Here is a 22,178-nt window from a genome sequence, read left to right on the forward strand (position 1 = left end):
TTCAAGTAAAGAAATGAGAAAAGTTCCTTGGATGAAGATGATGATGATTATACATCAATTTCTTCATTTTTTGAAGCTTTATTGCTGATCTATTTAATCATGTAAAGTTACCTTTTATTTACACTACATCCCTGTGAGACACCCAAATAGATATTTTGCATGTGCATCTTTTGTCTTACAGCCATGGAACCTGAAGTCAGAAAAGAGTTCACTGAGCACACTAGTGTTACATGTGAAACATGTATTGTGATCTTTATGGAACTGGACTCAGATCTGAAAATGTTGTGTTTGATATTCTGTGTCATGGGTGTATCGAATATTATTTAAGAAATAGCTAAAAGGGTCAACATTCCATAGCTTTACCACAAATGTAATCGATATTTATAGACTTAAATATAGTTGTGGAATTTACTTGGTTTCTGATTAAAGAAATAATCTGTAAAAAGACATTTCTGAGCCCTTGCAGAAAACCAAATATGAACTGATTCGGGAGATGTATGTAGTAATGTTATCCAGAGAAAAGAACAAATAGGATGTGTATTCAGTATGAAAAGATGGCTTGTAAAGAGTTGCCTCACTTGACTGTGGAGACAGAAACTGCACAATCTGAAGACCGGATTAGTAAGTCAGAGGCCCAGGAGAGCTAATGATTCAGTGCATTTTTTGTGTGTCTTTTTGTTTGTGTTTTTTTTTTTTTGTTTCCTTTTTTTAAAATATTTATTTATTTATTTGAAAGTCAGAGTTACACAGAGAGAAAAGGAAAGGCAGAGAGGGAAGCCAGGCACCAGAAGCTTCTTCTGGGTCTCCCACAAGGGTGCAGGTGCCCAAGGACTTGGGCCACCTTCTACTGTTTTCCCAGGCCATAGCAGAGAGCTGGATTGGAAGAGGAGTAGCGGGGACTCGAACCTGTGCCCATATGGGATGCTGGGCCTGCAGGCAGCAACTTTACCCACTACACCACAGCACTGGCCCCGATTCAGTGCATTTTGGAAATGAATTCCTTGAAACCAAAACAATAATGCCATCCAATGACTAGCAAGTTGGAGACCCAAGAGTGGATGTTTCAGTTTCAGTCTGGAGGCAGGGAAAGCGCCAGTGTCTTAGCTTGAATGTTGTCAAGGCAAAGGGAATTGTCTCTCACTGTGGACACTGTCAAACTGCCAGCATCTTTGTTCTTTTCAGTCCTTCAACTAATTGGACAAGACCCACCCACACTAAGATGGCAGCCTGCTTCCCTAAGTCTGTCTGTTCTAATTACTCTCATCTACAACTGTCCTCACAGAAACACCCAGAATAACATTGGACCAAATATTTGGGTACTCCGTGGCCCAGTGAAGCTGACACATCAGTTACATATTTAGTTGTGGTAGATATGTTGGTTAAGGAATAGAGATACATAATATGTGAGTTAGTTTTAAAATTTTTTAAAAAGGGTTAGGTATTGATAATTTTTGGAGATAAATTCATGGGCACATGGAGGTGTGCTACACAATTTTCCCTGTGTGTATTTTGAAAGTTCTGATTTTGAAAAGTTAGAAAGAAAAGAAGAGAGTGAGTGAGGAGAGGGAAGGAAGCCAGGAAGGGGAGGAGGGAGGAAGGAAGGTGAGAAGTGAGGGAAAGGGAAAACTTCCACAGTAAACTACATCTGCTTGTCCAAACTTTCATTGCTCACACCAGATGCAGCCCAGGGAATCCACAGGGTAGGTGAAATTTCTAGTTATGTATTTCTGTATTTGGAAATGTTACGTTTTTTTTTTAATTTTAAAAAGATTACCAAAATAATATATGCTATTATTTTAAAAAAGGGAAAAGACATGGAAATGGAGTCCACACTTGATCTTAGCCAAAAGGCCAAGAAGCAATAGAAATAGACTTCAACTATTCCTGTTAATGATGTTGGGAATTCCTACAACCTCCAAAAGAAGGAATACTCTTTCATTTGAATGATAACAAAATATGACAAAAATGCACATAACATTTTTACAACAACGGGTCATTAAGATCTTAAGCATCTAGTCAGAGGTTAAAAAAAAAAAACGGGTGAAAAATAGCTAAACTTTATGGGGACAGAATTTTGTTACTTGCATATACTAAGCTGTTTAGGCATCAGAAAGAGCGTTGGAATCCCCTAAAGTTAACTTAAGAATTGACATTTTTTTACCAAGTCCATCAGTCAAGGAAGTTATATTTTTCCTTTTTTAGTATTAATGAGAAGAGACTGAAGCACAGAAGGGTCAGAATTGTTCTAGATGCTACCCAATTTATAGGAACAAGGCAGTTGACCCTTACTTTTCAGTTTATTGAGATTTTATGAATCTTAACAAAATAAAGCACCAGAAATGATTAAATTATGATTTCTGGTTTGTTTGTTTGTTTGTTTTTTTTTTTTTTTTGACAGGCAGAGTTAGACAGTGAGAGAGAGAGACAGAGAGAAAGGTCTTCCTTCCGTTGGTTCACCCCCAAAATGGCTGCTTTGGCCGGCGCACTGCGCCAATCCGAAGCCAGGAGCCAGGTGCTTCCTCATGGTCTTCCATGTGCGTGCAGGGGCCCAAGTACTTGGGCCATCCTCCACTGCTTTCCCGGGCCACAGCAGAGAGCTGGCCTGGAAGAGGGGCAACCGGGACAGAATCCAGTGCCCCAACCGGGACTAGAACCTGGGGTGCCGGTGCCGCAGGTGGAGGACTAGCCAAGTGAGCCATAGCGCCAGCCAGATTATGATTTCTGTTTAAGGTGATTTATTATCTGTGTCCTTTAAGATTAAAACTACAATTTTACTGAAAAACATGATTCATCAATAAGTGTCCAGACATAGCAGTGCTTGTCAATGCAGTTATGTTGCATAGTCATAGAAATCATATCATGTCCCAGAGATGAACCGCCTTTCCCAGGTTTTTTTTAATTTTTTTATTTTATTTTATTTTATTTTTTTTTGATAGGCAGAGTGGACAGTGAGAGAGAGAGACAGAGAGAGAAAGGTCTTCCTTTGCCGTTGGTTCACCCTCCAATGGCCGCCGCTGCAGCCGGCGCACCGCGCTGATCCGATGGCAGGAGCCAGGATCCAGGTGCTTTTCCTGGTCTCCCATGGGGTTCAGGGCCCAAGCACCTGGGCCATCCTCCACTGTACTCCCTGGCCACAGCAGAGAGCTGGCCTGGAAGAGGGGCAACCGGGACAGAATCCGGCGCCCCGACCGGGACTAGAACCCGCTGTGCCGGCGCCGCAAGGTGGAGGATTAGCCTATTGAGCCACGGCGCCGGCTCACCCAGGGGTTGGTTTCTATCCATGGGTATACCTGACAGCATCTGGCATGAAGTAATTTTTATTAAATTGCCACATTCACTCATTTCATGTATTCCGTTCAAACATTTTGCAAGAAAGCATCATCATTGTGACCAAGATTATATAAAGAGTGCACATGACAAATACCAGCCATCAGCAGGAATGACAGTTGTCCTGCTTTCAAGAAAAGGAGTTCAAAGGTGGAGAAAGGACCACCCAAATAAGGTTATGCAGGTTAACATCAAAAGAAGAGGTGTCAGTAGTAACCCCAATGATTAGCACTGTGGTTAAATACACCTTGGCATTAGGAATAAGAAGACCTTTAGCTGGAACTAGAGCCTGAAGAAATCTTCAAAGAAAACTTCACACTACTGAATTCCCATCTGTAGGATCTGAAACCGAAGCAAGAGTTGACAAGAGGTAAAATGTAGTGAAGAAGCAGGAGAATGTTCTGCGCTTCTTCATGTCACTCCACCCCCTCATACCAGATGTCATTTGGCCATATGTTGACTCTGGGCATTTCATAGGCACAAATTCCATGTTCAATGCTGTAGCCACTACAATTCTGCTATTAGACATTTAGCTTTTCACTTACAATATTTAATTTCCAAAAAATACATAAGTTTCATGTGAAAATACTAATTTAGATCATCCCCCAAGTACTGGCTCCCGTTGCTGTACTACTGTGATCTACTTGATATGCATGCTTCCAAACACTTTCTTTCCCATTTGCAGGAGAGTAATTATGCTGAGAGAAAACAAAGTTATTTGGGGGAGCTACTTTATATGTGATTTCCTTCTAGATATATTGTTCCAATTACTTTTTCATTCAAAAACATGAAAGAATATGTAGCGCTACCTTCTGTTTTATTTCTTTTCATTGTGTTGTATTAAATATTAAAGGGCTACTTAGTTATCCTCTGTCAGGTACTTGTGCTTTTTTTGTCTTTTTCTACTACCATAAATAATGCTTCAGTGAGTATTCCCTAGCCCATAATACTTGTTATTTAAAACCCACAAAGATATTCAAGTGTCTTTAAGCAAATGAAGATGTTTCAGCTAGCTCATGAAGAAAGTTCCACTCAGCCAACTGTTTTCTTCTCAGACTTGAGTATCAGGCATTGCCAAATCCTTCCCCACCAAGGATTAAGACAGTAACTTCCTGGGGCCACTGCTGTGGTGTAGCCGGTAAAGCCACCGCCTGCGGTGCCAGCATCCCACATGGGCGAGACCCGGCTGCTCCACTTCTGATCCAGCTCTCTGCTTTGGCCTGGGAAAGCAGTAGAAAATGGCCCAGGTCCTTAGGACCCTGCACCCACATGGGAGACCTGGAGGAGGCTCCTGGCTCCTGGCTTCGGATTGGCACAGCTCGGTTGCAGGCACCTGGGGAGTGAATCAGCAGACTTTCTCTGTCTGTCTGTCTGTGTCTCTCTCTCTTCTCTCTCTCTCTGTCTCTACATCTGCCTCTCTGTAACTCTGCCTTTCAAATAAATAAATCTTTAAAAAAAAAAAAAGACAATAACTTCCTGCTCACCGGCTACTATGAGTCCCACAAGTTACAGATTCACCTGCATTAACCACTATCCTTTTTGAAATACAAATGTCTGGATTGTATAAGGGGAGAGGTGCGGAATGCAGTAGGATCTTGCCACGTTAGTAAAATGAGGAATATTGTTTCAGGCAAAAGAATACGAGATGACCGTGTCGTAAGGGCCACACTAGTGACTTTCTCAGGGACAAGATGTGACACGTGTCTTGAATGTTTTAGAATTAAGGAACCACCTGTACCTCAAAGCTCTCCAGTGCCAGTTTAAACCGTTCCGTGGCCACCTTATTCTGTCTACAAAATCTGTATTAGCCTTAGGGTTGGGATGAGGAGCAGTAGGACCGCAAGTGAGGGATTGCCTGCAGGTGGGTGCCCCTGTTCATGTTGCTGGCGGGTGCTTCACGGGCCTCCTCTACTCAGCATAGCACGTGGTGCAGACATGCAGTCCGAATGTGAGCTGAGTGGTAGTGGGTCTCCCTCCAGGTGACCAATAGCCCTTGCGCCTCAGTCCAGTGGTGGCAGGGAATGCAGTGACCACTGCATGGAACAGTCTGATCCAAGTCTCCTGATGGGTTTCTGCTGTCTGCTTCCTACCGCCTACACCTTTTCCCTTTACAACGTCCATGTGCCTTTTCACGTGTGCAAGGAGAGCAAGGAGGCTGATGCAGGCACCTCCACCTGCTACGTATCAAGAGTGAAATATAATTGAGTATGTTTAGTTTGCTGAAAAAGAAAATAGTTTGGGATTGAGACAGTTAAAATATTTTCAATCCAAGTTCTTCATTTACTGTTATTCTAGCAATAGAATGGAATGTTTTTATGAATCTTAGCTTCTTAACCTATACAATTTTGCTCATTGCCTTCAGTGTTTATAAACATGATACCATATATGAAATATGTGATAGTGCCTACCACATGGCCATTACATTATAAAATGCAGATAACATCATCAATAATTATCACCTAAGGGCTTCTCTAGAGTTAAGGAAAAAAGAGGGGAAGCATTTCCTTTCATTGTATTTCTTTAGTTCAGATGTGAATTTGATGCTTACTAGTTACTGAAATACTGAGATATAGGAAGCATTTGACCTAAACCCCTGTTCCCTCATCTGTAAAACAAAAAGTAATAACCTGCATAGGCTCAGGAAGTTACATAATTAGGAAGTGACGAAACCATTGTGCACCAGAACACATGTCATCCCTCTGTGCTCCTCTGGCCAGATGACTTACTCATGTGATGACTGAACAAGTTCCTTTTGCTCAAATACAATGAGATCAGTACTCATGTGTTCCTGCTGAAAAGACTCCAAATTCATTCCTCCTTGTTTCTCCAGCAGTGTCTATAAATATCTCAGTTCGCACGTACGTAAACACCAGCTCCTGATGCTATGCTTATGCATGGTTCATCCTGTTTATTCTGTTTCAGAACCAGGGAACATGCCTCAAATTTAAGTTGCTAAATTAACTGGGACGTTACTTGTTTCATGTAAAAGACTCTGTAAATATAAAGTGAGCGTTGGTTTATTCTAAGATGCCAAGATAATCTTCTCAAGGGACACATTTGTTCTTGCTATTAAACTGGAAGTATTTCTAGATGTGTTTTTAAAAGTGTGTATAGAGATTTCTGTCCGTGGAATTTCTTTACAGGAGCTGTTAATTTCCTCAGGGAAGAGTGTTCAGAAACAACTTTTTCTGTGCTTCAGAGTTACTTTCCCCTATATACAATGGGGATGTATACTCAAGAAGCATAAATTTTTAAAAATAGCATAAATTTAGTATATAAAATATTTGGTGGGTCCAGGAAAAAATAAACTCTTTTCCTAAAAAAGCTTTATTTATGTATTTGAAAGGCAGAACTACAGAGAGATAGAGAGAGAGAGAGGAAGATACATAGAGAAAGTGAAAAGGAAGAGAAATTTCCATCTGCTGACTCACTCCCCAAATGGTCGCAACCCAAAGCCAGGAGCCAGGAGTTTCATCAGGGTCTCTCACATGGGCAGGAGCCCAAGTTCATGATTCATCTTCCATTCTTTTCCAGGTGCCTTAGCAGGGAACTGGATCAGAAGTGGAGCAGCTGGGGCTGGCGCTGTGGTGTAGTGAGTAAAGCTGCCACCTGCAGGGTCAGCATCCCATATGGGCACCGGTTCTAGTCCTGGCTGCTCCACTTCCAATCCAGCTCTCTGCTATGGCCTGGGAAAGCAGTAGAGAATGACTCAAGTCCCCGGACCCCTGCACCTGCATGGGAGACCTGGAGCGAGCTCCTGGCTCTTAGTTTCAGATTGCCGCAGCTCTGGCCATTGCAGCCAATTGGGAAGTAAGCCAGCGGATGGAAGACCTCTCTTTCTCTCTGTCTCTCCTTTTCTCTCTGTGTAACTCTGACATTCAAATAAATAAGTAAATCTTTAGGAAAAAAAAAAGAAGTGGAACAGCCAGGATTCGAACTGGTTCCATTATGGTATGCTGATGTCACAGGTGGTGGCTTAACCTGCTGCACAACACCAGCCCCCCCAAAAATAAATTCTAACAAAATTAATACTCTCAATACTATCAATGTGTCTTTAGAGTATTTTTAAAAAGCTTTCTGTAAATATATTCATCCTTACATCACCCATAGAGAACTTAAAACCCTGGCTACCCTGCCATTGTCCTGGCTTCTCTATTCCCAGAGTCTTTGAGGACTGCAATCTCTTTCCAGGTGACTGTTGAGGGGGTCCTGTAGGGATTTTGAAGTTCAGTCTGATATGCCTTCAAGGAGATTCGTCAGTGTGCATCAAGGACAATAATTGACCTGAAAATTCATGCATGTGTTTCAAGTCCACAGAAGGGAAAACATTTGCTTTGTTTACAGACTTATCAAAGTAGGGGTCTGTGTAGCTGTGTCCAGGCAAACTTGGTGCAGTCTCAAAGCAGACACCCAATAACTCTTTGTTGCTATGAACTTGACTCTTTGTCAGATGGGTTATTGCAGTTTTCATGGAATGGAATTGGAGTTGTACAATGAAAAAGTTGCCTGTCCCTGCGTGTGGATACCTATCTTCCTATGTGGTGGTTCTTCGCACATCAGCAGTATTGGCATTAATGATTCTCTTCCAGATGCTAAAGCATAGTAGTAAGTGGACATCAAACTCAGTTAAGAGGCTCAGAATTTCTTTTCTTTTTTTTTTAATTTATTTGACAGGTAGAGTTGTAGACAGTGAGAGAGAGAACCAGAGAGAAAGGTCTTCCTTCCATTGGTTCACTCTCCAAATGGCCACAACAGTCGGTGCTGTGCCAGTCTGAAGCCAGGAGCCAGGTGCTTCTTCCTGGTCTCCCATGCAGCTGCAGAGGCCCAAGCACTCCGGCCATCCTCCACTGCCCTCCCAGGCCACAGCAGAAAGCTGCACTGGAAGAGGAGCAACCGGGACTAGAACCCAGCGCCCATATGAGATGCTAGCACCGCAGGCAGAGGATCAACCTAGTGCACAATGGCACCGGCCCCTCGGAATTTCTGATTGTCCCCTGCATGACCTTGGGCAACTGTTAACTGTGTCTTTTTGTCCTTATGTGCAAAACACATAAGAATGATCTTTAAGATCCCTTTGAGCACTGCCATTTCCATGATCTCAACTGAAATGATTCAGTATTCAGATTCCACGGACTGCATGGAAATTTCCTTATATAACTGCTTGTATAAATGTATATACTGCTTTATACAGCCGTTTGACACAGGTAGTAGATTCTATGAGCCATTTATGATTCTTGGTGTTAAGTCGTTTAGTTAAGTGTGGCCATGTGTCCCATTTCATCAAGCTGGTGATCTAAATGAAGTCACATTCAATTTAATATTTAAATCCAATTACCTGTGTTCCCATTCTGTTTAATTCAAGGTAAAGCTTTTTTCTCTCCACCTGGTCTTCAGTCTCGTGCCAGCCCCCCTCACCCTTGGGTTAGCTTATTCAGTTGAAGGCAGAAGTCCTCAGAGATGTTGCCTTGAGGATACTGATGAGGTAAATCTGCCTAGTCATCCATGGAATTCCATTCTTTCTGGATGCTGATGTTAAGGCTACCAGCTAAATTATTGCTGATGTGTGGGAACTTTGCCATCCCTGAGGACAACTTGTCATGTGGAATCCCATTTGAAGCATAAATGGCCATCGTCAGGCCACATGTTTCCACTCGCAAAGAGTCACAATGGTTTATGGATGTTCAACAACCAGTGCGGTCTGTCAGTCTGGAAGTCTGTTCAATCCCTGTTCACTAGACATCAGGAGATCTGGTCCCCCGCTACGACTGTTTTCCTGGAAGCAGTTTCTCAGGGTGCAGGATTGGAATAATCTGTCTCTGTCCCAGTTGTAAGCTATGCAGCTGTAGCCCTGTATCTCTAATGTCAGACACCTATAGGTGTAGAGCTCTTCTAATTTACATCTATGAACATACACACGTCACCATTTCCCCCGCTGCATACCTGCATTGCTAAGGTGGTGAGTCTAAGAAGATTTTAAGTCTTGTCCATTCACTGTACCCAGAGCTAGGCTGTTCTCTAGCCTCATGCCTTCTTTGATTTCATGCTTCGTTAGTCCTTGGTCCATTGCAACAAAGCAGGGTATTCCCTGGAAAGCAGAAGCACATAGTGTAAGCCAAGGATCAAAATGATTCATTTCTCAATCTGAGTGCAGATGAGGGACACCGCAGCTCAGTGACAATAATACCTACCTGGGGTTACCGTCCAGTTCTGCCATCAGCAATTACATGTGATAACTTTTGTGAAAAAAGGGAAGAGGTAGCTTTGCAGAAAATCATGATCTCAAAGCCAATTTTTAAGGAAAGAGTAGAGGTTTGATAGGAGGAAACACAGCCCATGTAGCATGAACAGAAGCATGTGGTTTTCAGGGTGGCCTGAGTGCAGGAACCATGTAAGGCATTGGGAAGATGAATGCCGTTAGCCCAGACCGTGGATCTTTGCTTTCAATGTGAAGTTTACCCTTTTGAAAAACCCATGGGATGTCTTGAATGATTTTAAGAAAAGAATTGACATGATTGGATTTGATCTTGAGATGATCTTAGCAATAAAACACAGTTTCCATCAGGAAATACTTGATGCTTAATATGTAAATACTGACTTTTTACTAACATTTGATAGTTTACTAAGTCCCTACACTGTGTCAGATTGTGGTAAACCTTTTACATAGCATTATCTCATTTAATTTTCCTAAGACTTTTTGGAAAGATCCAATGATTATTCCTACTTTTAAAGGAAACATAACCAAAGATGACGGACAGGTTGAAAAAGAGTTCCCCAAGTTCATCTAATAACTGAGAGCTTGAATTTAAACAGTCAATTTGTGCACTGGTTTTAACCTTCAGGGTTAACATTAATTGTAGCTGTGGCCGGCGCCGCGGCTCACTAGGCTAATCCTCCGCCTTGCGGTGCCGGCACACCGGGTTCTAGTCCCGGTCGGGGCACCGGATTCTGTCCCGGTTGCCCCTCTTCCAGGCCAGCTCTCTGCTGTGGCCAGGGAGTGCAGTGGAGGATGGCCCAAGCACTTGGGCCCTGCACCCCATGGGATACCAGGAGAAGCACCTGGCTCCTGCCATCAGATCAGCGCAGTGCACCGGCCGCAGCACGCTGGCCGCGGCGGCCATTGGAGGGTGAACCAACGGTAAAGGAAGACCTTTCTCTCTGTCTCTCTCTCACTGCCCACTCTGCCTGTCAAAAAAAAAATGTAGCTGTAAACTAGAATCATCAGGGAACTTAAAAACCAAGTGGTGCCCAGAATTCTCAAATTAGAATTCCTGGGGATGGGGCCTGGGCACCCATATGTTTTAAAAGTGCCTCTGAGAGATTGTAAAGTGTGCATACAAGTAGGTTTGCTAGATCTTACCACATATGAAGGTCGTGTCTGCACTTCCATGTCCACCACAGTAGCCAAGACCTGGAGGCAACCCCTAAGTGTGCATCACCAAAAAAATGGATAAAGAAAATGTGACATATACATGGTGGAATACTATACTATTCTGTAATTGTGACAACACGGAAGAACTGCATGGCATCACCTTAAATGGGATAAGCTGGGCACTGAAAGACAAATACTGTATTATTTCACTTGTGCATGGAATCCAAGACAGTCTCATAGAAACAGAGAGTAGATAGTGTTTACCAGAGGCTTGAAGGAAGTGGAAGCTGGGGAGATGTTGATCAAAGGGTTCGAAGATTCAGTTTTAGCCTGGAGGAATGTGTTTTACTGATTTATGCACTGCTTGGTGATCACAGTTAATAAAAATGTATTGTCTGTTTCTTTCAAATATACTTTTAACATTTTCACCCCTTTCTGCCAAAAAATGATACACTGGTGAAGTGATAAATAGGTTAATTAGTTTGATGGAATCACTGTACAGTAAATTCATAGATCATGACATCACATTGTAACCCATAAATGTACACATACTTTGTTCATTAAAATGAATTTTAAAAATTAATAAAGGGTACTTGGGGATTGGGATCCACTGAATCAGTCTCTATTGCCTCCTGAGCGTACATTGAATAGTCATAAACATCTGTCATCCACCACCATCACACCACAATCACAGAGGGGGGAAAATCCACTAAATAGAAAAATCGTTGAACAGGAAGACTTTCAATGCTTTTGTTCAGTTTCACTATTACAAAGGAAAACGGTAGCCTTCATCTTTTTTTAAGAGTGCCAGGCAACGCAGAAGAAAAATCAAAGAAAGTGTGAGTAAAAGGAAAAGGTGACAGAGTCACATCAAGAGAGGAAGGAAGAGCATAGCTGAGGTCGAGGTTGTTGGAGTAATAAGACACTCTCTCCTGATGAGCCTAGGTGATATCAAAGGCACATTTGCAGAATGTTTCCTTTTTGGTAATTGTACAAAGGCTCCCTTGCCATTACAAAGCACTTTTCTTCTTGGCAGATTGAAGAATGCTTTACCAACTAAATGCATCTCAGTAATATTCAAAGCTCAGGTCCAACATAATCATAAGTTGCCTTGTTATTACGAAGGTAGCAGCCCCATTTAATAACATATTAAATGCATTATTCATTTATGTAACTCAGACCCAGGGACAGCTGCTGGGATGAAAATAGAAGCGTTCTGTAATGCAGAAAGCAGGTGTGTGCTTTCCTGGAGTAAATGAACTCTGTATTTCTGCACAATTTTCTTCTACATTTCAGGGACAGGTCTGGTAGGGCTAATGTGATGCCATTTTCATCCAAGAAATAAAATGGTTTCAGAATGGTGTTTAATGAGCGTTTTAAAAAATTACCAACAGTCTTCTCTGTGTCAGAATCCCAGGAGGGTAGATTCGTGCTTTGGATTTAAACAGAACTCCGGTTGCTGCAGAATTCAGGAAATCCTGAGGCGATGATTGGTCAGAGCAGCGGCAAACAAACGGGATGTGCTGTAGCTGGTGATGCCAGCCCAGGTAATGGTGAGCCCAGGCTTCTCCAGCTGCTCACCAAGACAGAACCACAGGTGTGCTTGGATGCCAAGTGATTAAAAACCGCAGGCTGCCTTTAGTTTGCATAGCACCTTTGAAACCTGCAGGTTGTTTCTGCTACACAGTTACACATGCTGAGATGCCATAATTATCCTGGGTGGTACTGGCTGTTCATTCCTTGCTACCATTGCTGGTACCAGGGTGCTACCATTCTCCAGCATCTGCACTTTGGTTTGTTTTTCCATCTGTCTACCACTTGCCTTTATCCTCGCCTTTTGTAAGCACACACTCGCAAGCACATAGGATTTTTTTTTTTTTTTAATATCAGATGGGATAATTTTAAAATGCTTGGACTTGACAGTGACCAATCAGACTGAGCAGTGATCTTAGTGCTGGAGCAGGGTTTCTGAGGATCCCTGATAGGCAAACTATTAACTCTTTAGTTGCTGAATTCTGAACAGAAGCAAGGACTTCAGGGCTATAGGGATCGGCACAGTTAGTTAGCTTGGTGGATGAGGTGCATGGAGAGAGTGTGACAGTGGTAACTACCATTTGTGACGCAGGTATTTCAACATTGAACTAGTGTGGACCTTCTGATTACCAGTCTTGCATGTCTGGAGCACAAGGGGACCCACAAGGAGGTTGAACTTCACTCAGTCGCACACAAGAAAATCACACAAGGCACAGAGCGTTCTTAACTCATCTTTTCAGAGCTTGGAGGAGGGACAGTCTTATTCTGTTTAAAGGGTCAGTGCAGTGTTGTAGTAAGCAGAGATTCACACAGGTCCTGGCTGTGTGATCAGCTGTTAATATCTATGAATCTTAACTACTTGATCTGCTTACTGGGAATAATAAGAGTACCTCCCTTGTTAGGGTTATTTGGAAAATAATTTCTGTAGAGAACTTAGCACAATGGCTAGAACATAGTATCACTCCTGAAGATTTTGTTTTTGTTTTTGTTTTTTACTTGTTTAGTGTCATAGGGAAATTGTCCTAGAAAAGATAGGAGGTGAGCCAGTAGTTTAAAGGGTAGATATGTTTCAAGCAGCCAAAAGCACATACAGAAGAACATAAAAGTAGAATGAGGCAAAGAAATGAATTATTTTCCAGAGGATAAAAACAGATTCGGCTAGAGCAGAACCAGTGTGATAGAGAGGAGGAATCCTGAAGAATACCATAAAGTCCGCTTGCGCAGGGGCTGATGGATAGGATGGCAGGATTTCCAATTTATCCTAATGGCATTTCAAAGCCATAAAGGTTGTGAGCAGAGAAGAGATATAATAATCATATTAAATAAAAATAATTGGTGACATTTCACGAGCACTTCTAAGTATTAGGGTGGTTTTAATGTATACTCGGTGTGCATTAATCTACTTAATTCTTACACTTACCCTATGAGGTGAGTTAATATTAGTAATTGACCTTGTGCTGATCCATAGTGCTCAGAGCCTGCTCGGTGCAGGCAGTTTCTCCTTTGACTTCCTCCGCAGGCATTCAGTCCTGACAGTGAGGAGCAGAGGAGAAGGCATGGCTAGACAGAAAAGGATTAGGAATTCACAATTCGGTCTGCAGGCCAGATCTGGTCCACTGCCAGTTTTGTAAATAAAATTGTGCTGAATCTGAGCTAACTCTGTTCTTTCATGTATTGTCTCTGTGTACTTTCATGGTGCAGCATGGAGCTGAGTTGTGACAGACTGTAGAGCCTGTAAAGCTAAACATGGAGTGTCCAGCCCTTTCTATCAAAAGGTTGTAGATCTTCAGCCTAAAGGAGTGGACAGTGGTCTTTCCTTGCCTCCTGTCCGAGCCCTACCAAGGAATTTTAGGCAAATGTCTTTGGGAACAAATATTTTATGCATAAAATGATTACTGTAGACCCCAAGTAAAAAAGCTGGCAAATAAGTAACATTGAAAATGTTACTCAAAATCGTAAAGGTTTGACATCTTCTAACTTACTCACATTGTAACTTATCATAATAGTAAATTTTATAGGAAAATATATAGCATAATTTATTTTCTTCTATTATTGGTAAAACAAGAAATATACAAAAGAACAGAGACGATTTGTTCAATATGCAAAAACTGCAGCCTCCTTAATGTGAGGTTTCAGTGGTTTAACCAGTTTATCTTCTTACAAAATACTGAGTGGACTCCATCATATTTAGCCAACGTTTTCTGTACTATACCATTACTCTAGCATCTTCCCTGAGATCTAATGCTGTATATCTATCATATTCTGTTCTTACAATACATACAGCAAGACCCTCCTTATCAATAATTTTACTTTACATGATTTCAGTTAAATTGATCAGAGTCATACTAAATGCAATTTTTCGGAAGCAAACAGTTTGTAAGTTTTAAATTGTGTGTTATTCTGTGTAGCGTGATGAAACATCACACTGTCCCACTCCTCCTGTCCAGAATGTGTATCATCCCTTGGTTCAATGTATCCATGTTGTATATTCTACCCACCTATTAGTCTTTTAATGGCAGTATTGATTATCAGGTCAACCATGATAGTGTTGTTATACCTACAATAAAGTAACCCTTATGGAGCAGCCTAATGCTGTCTCTCAATACCTTGCACATAAGAGTTATATTATCTCACCCCATCTCAAGAAGATGGGTGAGGGGCCGGCACTGTGACGCAGCAGGTTAACGCCCTGGCCTGAAGTGCCGGCATCCCATATGGGCACCGGTTCAAGACCCAGCTGCTCCACTTCCGATCCAGCTCTATGCTATGGCCTGGGAAAGCAGTAGAAGATGGCCCAAGTCTTTGGGTCCCAGCACCCATGTGGGGGACCCGGAAGAATCTCCTGGCTCTGGCTTCAGATCGGCTTGGCTCCAGCCATTGCGGCCATTTGGAGAGTGAACCATCGGATGGAAGACCTCTCTCTCTCTCTCTCTGCCTCTCCTCTCTCTGTGTAACTCTTTCAAGTAAATAAATAAATCTTTAAAAAAAAAGATGAGTGAGTCCAGTACAGTGTGATATTTTAAGAGAGAGTACATCCACATATCTTTTATAATGGTATATTGTTATTATGTTTTTATTTTTATCTTTGTTACTCCTTTACTGTGCTAATTTATAAATTAAACTATGATAGATATGCAAGTATAGGAAAAAAAACAAGATATGTGTAAGGTTTGCTGCTATCTTCCATGTCACACATCCATAGGGATTCTTGGAGCTTTTCTTCTGTGGACAAGGGGCAACTATTGGATTATCCATTCTAATCCTTAATATTTTCTTGAAGTTCATCTGGATTAATGTCTAAGATTTATTTATTTACTTACTTGAAAGGCAAAGTGACAAAAAGAGAAAGTAAGAGAGAGATAGAGAGATCTTTCAGGAGAGGGGAACTCCATCCTGGTCTCCCACAAAGTTGACAGAGGTCTTGGCACTTGGGCCATCTTTTGTTGCTTTCCCAGGCCATTAGCAGGAAGCTTCCTGGATCTGAAGTGGAGAAGCCAGGAACCCAAACTGTTGTTGCTGCAGTGTAGAATGCCAGCATTGCAGGCAGCAGATTAACCTGCTGGGCACAATACAGGCCCTGCATTCTAGTCCTTATTGTTCATGGAACAGGTGTTGTGGCTAAGCTGCCCCTTGCCATGCCCATGTCCCATGTTGTGTAGATCCAGCTGGAATCTTGGCTACTCTGTTTCTGATACAGCTTCCTGCTAATGCATCCTTAGAGGCAACAGATAATGGCTTAAGTGCTTGGGCCCCTGCCACCCACATGGGAAGCACAGGTGGAATTCCAGGCTCCTGGCTTCAGCCTGGCCCAGCTCTGCCTGTTGTGGGCATTTGGAGAGTGAACCAGTAGATGGACAATCAGTCAGTCTTTCTTCCTGTTTCCCTTCCTCCGTCCACCTTCATCCATCTTTCTCTCTCACTCTCTCTCTCTTTTCCCCACCCTGCCCCACATTTCAATTACATGTAAATAAACATTTAAAAATTATTTAATCTCTGTATTATCTCCTGAATTGTCTATGTAGGTCTCTTCAGCAGGACTATCAACTTAATGAGGGCAGGGACCATGTCTTCTACTTTCGCACATTTTTCAAAACTCTAAAATGAAGAAATGATTCATGTGTTGATTAGATAAATAAAGGGAGTGAATGAACATGCTAATCATAGATACATAGTACAGTGTAGTACTGTGATTGTCTGTCTGCCAGGTGCTCTGTATGCATCAGTCCTTACCCTTATAGAAACAGGAAAATGATTGAGTGGTTGTTGACAGTTCCCAGGGCTGGACAATAGGTCCGGTTCAAAAACTTGGGAGTGGTTTGCTTTGAAATGATCTGGTTTATAATTTGAACTTTTCTCCATTTAGGTATAGAAAGGTGGTTTCCAATAACTGCACTGATGGGGTGAGAGAACAGTACACTGCCAAGCCACAGAAGTGCCCCGGGAAGGCCCCTCGGGGACTGCGGATCATCACAGCTGACGGAAAGCTGACGGCTGAGCAGGGACACAACGTTACTCTGATGGTGCAGCTGGAAGAGGTAGAGTCTTTCCTGTCACCCCTCCGGCCTTCTTTCCAGAGCCAGTGATTTTTCTTAGCAAACTGTAATTTGCTTTACATACTTCAACTTTCCTGATGTTATATGCTGTTTAATGCTGTTGTTTTATTCTGCTTTTAGTGTCATGCTTGTTGTTGCTATTACCATTTCACATTTCCTCAGTTCGTTGGTTTTACTGCAAGAGGTTCTTCACTCCTACATAATCTCTTCCTGGAATTCAGTTTATACTTAAGTTTGCCTCATTGTACATTTAAGAAAATGAATTCTTGGCCGGCGCCACGTCTCACTAGGCTAATCCTCTGCCTGCAGTGCCAGCACCCCGGGTTCTAGTCCTGGTTGGGGCGCCGGATTCTATCCCGATTGCTCCTCTTCCAGTCTAGCTCTCTGCTGTGGCCCGGGTGTGCAGTGGAGGATGGCCCAAGTGCTTGGGCCCTGCACCCACATGGGAGACCAGGAGAAGCACCTGGATCCTGCCTTTGGATCAGCGTGATGTGCCAGCCGCAGTGGCCATTGGAGGGTGAACCAACAGCAAAAAGGAAGACCTTTCTCTCTGTTTCTCTCTCTCACTGTCCACTCTGCCTGTCAAAAAAAAAAAAAAGATGCTAATGATTATTCTCCTCTCAGCCTGAAGTCTTGACATTTGTTTTCCAAAGGACACGTATTTATCATACCTGTATGTATAGCACTAAGGCCAATGTAACCATAACTGAATATAATTTCTCACTTCAACACTTGAGATTTTTTGTAACACCTCAGGGATATAATTATGAGGTGCTACAATTATTATTTGCCACGTTATGGTTGTAATTTCTCACTACTTAGATGGTAAATAAGATGAAATGCATCCTATGTATTATAGGGTATACGGTATATGTAAACATTTTTGTCATCTTGTAAACAAGGAAGACAGAGGCCACAGGAAAAGTGCTTTCAGGACGTTATCTCAGCTGTTAAACAAAGGAGTCCCACTTTCCCCATGTTAGCTGATTTTAAATGTTTGAAATCTCCCCTTAGCTTTTACCCTCATAGGCACTTTCCATGAGCTTGCTGAGATCCCTAATATGCAGGGACTTCAAAAATTATTTTTTCATTTTATTTGAAAGGCAGAGAGACAGAAAAGAGAGCAAGTCAGAGACAGAGACAGAGGGATTGTCTATCCACTGCTTCATTCCCCAAATATCTGCAATAGACATGGACTAAGTAAGACTGAAACAGGAACCCAGAGCTCCATCTGGGACTCCCATATGGGTGGCAGGGACACAAGTGTTTGAGCCATCATCTGGTGCTTCCCAGGATGCCCATTAGCATGAAGCCAGAGTTAGAAACAGAGCTGAGACCTAAACCCAGGCTCTCCAGCATGGCTTGCAGGCATACCAAGCAATATCTTTTTTTTTTTTTTTAGACAGGCAGAGTTAGACAGTGAGAGAGAGAGACAGAGAGAAAGGTCTTCCTTCCATTGGTTCACCCCCCAAATGGCTGCTACGGCTGGCACGCTGCGCCGATCTGAAGCCAGAAGCCAGGTGCTTCTCCTGGTCTTCCATGTGGGTGTAGAGCCCAAGCACTTGGGCCATCCTCCACTGCCTTCCCTGGCCACAGCAGAGAGCTGGACTAGAAGAGGAGCAACCGGGACAGATTCAGCGCCCCAAGCGGGACTATAACCTGGAGTGCCAGGGCTGCAGGTGGAGGATTAGCCTAGTGAGCTGCGGCGCCGGCCCCCAAGCAGCATCTTAACCACTGCACCAAACACTCGCTCCTGGACTTCAAAATTTTTTGTCCCATGATAAACTTACCTTTTATTTCCATTTTCCCAGAAGTTCCTGAAGTATCCTCCTACTGACTCAAGGATTCATAAATAACATTGACTTCCAGTTTCCTTTCATGATAGCCCAGTAGCTCTCAGTCTTTAACATGCATCACAGTCATCTGTAGAGTATGTTGCAATTGCAAGTTTTCTTGGCCACATCCCCAAAGGTGGGTCCCAAGAATATGCATTCTTTATTTTAATTTTTTATTTGATGATAGAGTTAGACAGTAAAAGAGAGAGACAGAGAGAAAGGTCTTCCTTCCATTGGTTCACTCCCCAGATGGCCACCACGGCCGGCACTGTGCCGATCTGAAGCCAGGAGCCAGGTGCCTCCTCCTGGTCTCCCATGCGGGTGCAGGGCCCAAGGACTTGGGCCATCCTCCACTGCCTTCCCTGGCCACAGCAGAGAGCTGGACTGGAAGAGGAGCAATGGGGACAGAATCCAGCACCCATATGGGATGCCAGCGCTGCAGGCAGAGGTTTAGCCAAGTGAGCCATGGCACCGGCCCCAGAATATGCATTCTTAACAAGTTCACAGGTTATGCAATATGCTTTAAGGAAAATAATTAAAAACACAAAAATAAGATTAAGGCTGGAAAACAGAGAATTCACAGATTCTGGAGTGTGACTTGAATGAGAGAAGATGAAGCAATTAGGATTTGTATCATGAGTATCTTAATTTTTACAAGAAAAATAACTGTGAAACGAGTTCAGTGCTGCGATGCTGTGGCCAAAGGGCCTCTTGAAGACACTGCTGTCGCTGAGTGTTCTTTCGTAACTTGTCTCCTGACTGAGATCCTTGCAGCCACACCCACATTCAAAGTACTAAGTCTCTAGAAAAGTCTTCAGTTGGAGCTAGAAAGACACAGATCGATTTAGGCCAGTTGGAGTTACTTGTATTTCACATTAAGTAAATTCTTTGGGGATTTCTGCCTGAGGCTATGATAGATTAGCTTGCAGCAAACTAAATATGAGTGTATATATTTGGAAGGAGAAACCTAGGTGCAGAGAGAGAGAGAGAAGGAGAAAGAGAGGGAAGGGAAGGGAAGAGAGGAGCAAGCAAGAACTATTAAGATGATTGGGAAGCTGAAATTCTCTTTTGGGGGATGGGGAGGTCATTGGATTAAGTTTCACATTTTATGCTGTATTTCTCCTTGATAACGTAGCTAGAAAGTGTTAGCTAAAGAGCTTTGGTGAACTTAGAAAGGTTGGGAGATAAAAATTGGACTTCAGAGTTTGAAACACACCTGAGTATGTTGAGGTCAAATTCTACAGAGCAGAGGAAGTGTGAAGAAGTGGCACAAGATCCCTGCAGTATTTGGCAGTATCTAAGCAATACAGCAAAATAGGAAGCGGTCACTAAGAGAATGAGAAGTTAAGCAGAGTTCTCAGAGGTGTTAGGTTTTGGGGAGATAGAAATGTTCAAGGCATTTCAAGGAGCAGGACCCCAGTGAACAATCGAAGACTTGCTTCTTGGGACTCCTCAGAAGCTCTATGCTAGGCATAAGGATTTAGCCAGAATTAGACCAGGCAGTCTATACCTCAAAATCCAATCTAGGGGACCAGTGCTGTGGCATAGTAGGCTAAGCTTCTCTGTACAGCACCAGCATCCCATATGGGTTCTGGTTCGAGACCCAGCTGCTGTTCTTCTGATCCATAAATTCTCTGCTTATGGCTTGGGAAGGCAGTAGAAGATCACACAAGTGTGTGGGCCCCTGCACCCATGTGGAAGACCTGGAGGAAACTCCTGGCTCCTGGCTTCAGATCAGCCCTGCTCTGGCTGTTATAGCCATTTGGGGAATGAACCAGCAGATCGAAGACCTCACTGTCTGTCTCTCCCTCACTCTCTCTCTAACTCCACCTCTCAAATAAATGAATAAATAAATAAATAAAATCTTTTTAAAAATCCAGTCTGAAAGCCCCGCAATCTCAAATGGATTAAAGTGATTTTCGCCAACACTGAGATGTCTGTTATTAACTAAAATTAATTCTCTTCCCAGAAAATTGGATAAGCCAGGGGTTATAGCTTTTTTATGTAAAATGTTAGGCATTAAAAAAAAATCTAGCTATATCAAAGAATAAGATCAAAAAGGGAAAAAATTACAGAAAACATACAACTGTTGGCTGAGATGTAGTACATATTAAAAATGTCCTTTAAAATTAACAATTCATATGCTCAAGATTTGAAACAATATGGAAAATTAAGCCCTAGAGCAACAATTAATAATAAATATCAAATGGAAGTTGTAGAAATAAAGATATAAAAACTGATGTTAAAAACGTGGATGAGTTTACAGCAGATTGAATCCACATGTGAAGACCATCAGTTAAATAGAAGAAATGACAGTAAAAACAAAATACACCATCTGGAGCATAAGAAGAAGAGTAGAGAAAATAGAGACAAAATAAAAGGCAAATGGTGGAGAGAAATGTAATTTAATCTCAAAAGTGGAGGAGAGAAGAGTTGAGAATCGTTTTTGAAGAAATAATAGATAAGGATTTTTCAGAATTGATGATGATCAGCATATCAACAAATTGTTTAAGACAATCAGAAAATTCTAAGAAGGATAACAAAGAAAATGATCCCAGACAAAACCATGTGCAAATGTGTTTGCATAGCCATAGTCCTACACCCACCCATCCATATGCCACACTTAGGGACACAGTAATAGAAGGAATGAAGAGCAAGAATGAAGATATCTATGTAGACAAATTAAAGTAAATGACCACTCTGCAGACCAAAAATGATAATCAGCCATGGGATTTAAAATGCAAAAATAAATTATGTTAGAATAAGAACACAGTATTTGGAGGAAGTTAAAGAGAGTTAAGGTAGTTTAAGTCCCATGAAATATTTGTGAAGAATTAAAAGTATTGATTTTATTAGACTCCAACATATCTGTAATATGTACTTTAATATTTAGAGCAACAACTAGCAGAATAATAACAGAATGCTTAATTATCAATTAATTATTCATCTGAAAGGGAAATTGGAATAAAGTAAATAGGCAAAGACTTCATTGGAAAAGACCCCAGAAGCACAGGCAATTAAAGCAAAAACTGACAAATGAGATTACATCAAGCTAAGAAATTTCTTCACCTTTATTTTCCAAAAATAAAAGAAGTCTTTTATTCATCCAAAATAAGGCAAGAAAAAGGGAGAAAGAAACATAGTATAGTTAGATAAATAGAAAACAAATACTAGAATGGTGACTATAAACTCACATACTGTCAGCAATTACGTTTCATAAACTAATGATTTTTGCTGAAGAAGTCTGTGTCTGGGTCCGGCACCGTGGCTCACTTGGTTAATCCTCCGCCTGCGGCTCTGGCATCCCATTTGGGCACTGGGTTCTAGTCCCGGTTGCTCCTCTTCCAGTCCAGCTCTCTGCCGTGGCCCAGAAGGGCAGTGGGGCATGGCTGGAGCGCTTGGGCCCCTGCACCCGCTTGGGAGACCAGGAGGAAGCACCTGGCTCCTGGCTTCAGATCGGCACAGCACCAGCCGTAGCGGCCATTTGGGGAGTGAACCAATGGAAGGAAGACCTTTTTCTCTGTTTCTCTCACTAACTCTACCTGTCAAAAAAAAAAAAAA

General features: G+C 42.2%; 1 protein-coding gene and 1 long non-coding RNA gene across 8 annotated transcripts in view; one reads left to right on the plus strand and one right to left on the minus strand.

The window, feature by feature from the left end:
- The window catches only part of SORCS1 (sortilin related VPS10 domain containing receptor 1), a 574,197-nt gene that overhangs the window by 483,128 nt on the left and 68,891 nt on the right, over positions 1-22,178 (plus strand). For all 7 annotated transcript variants that reach the window (XM_070057266.1, XM_051824149.2, XM_051824151.2 and 4 more), the window contains exon 18: positions 16,593-16,764. In XM_070057266.1, coding sequence (XP_069913367.1) covers positions 16,593-16,764 — 172 coding nt within the window. The remainder of the gene's footprint in view (positions 1-16,592; positions 16,765-22,178) is intronic.
- On the minus strand, positions 3,310-10,788 carry LOC103351420 (uncharacterized). Its single transcript, XR_007911112.2, has 3 exons — positions 10,685-10,788; positions 9,268-9,412; positions 3,310-3,669 (listed from the first exon to the last, which is right to left on the minus strand). It is a non-coding gene; the product is annotated as an uncharacterized lncRNA (long non-coding RNA).

Source organism: Oryctolagus cuniculus, chromosome 15 (genome assembly GCF_964237555.1).
Source record: "Oryctolagus cuniculus chromosome 15, mOryCun1.1, whole genome shotgun sequence".
Taxonomy (NCBI): Eukaryota; Metazoa; Chordata; class Mammalia; order Lagomorpha; family Leporidae; genus Oryctolagus; species Oryctolagus cuniculus.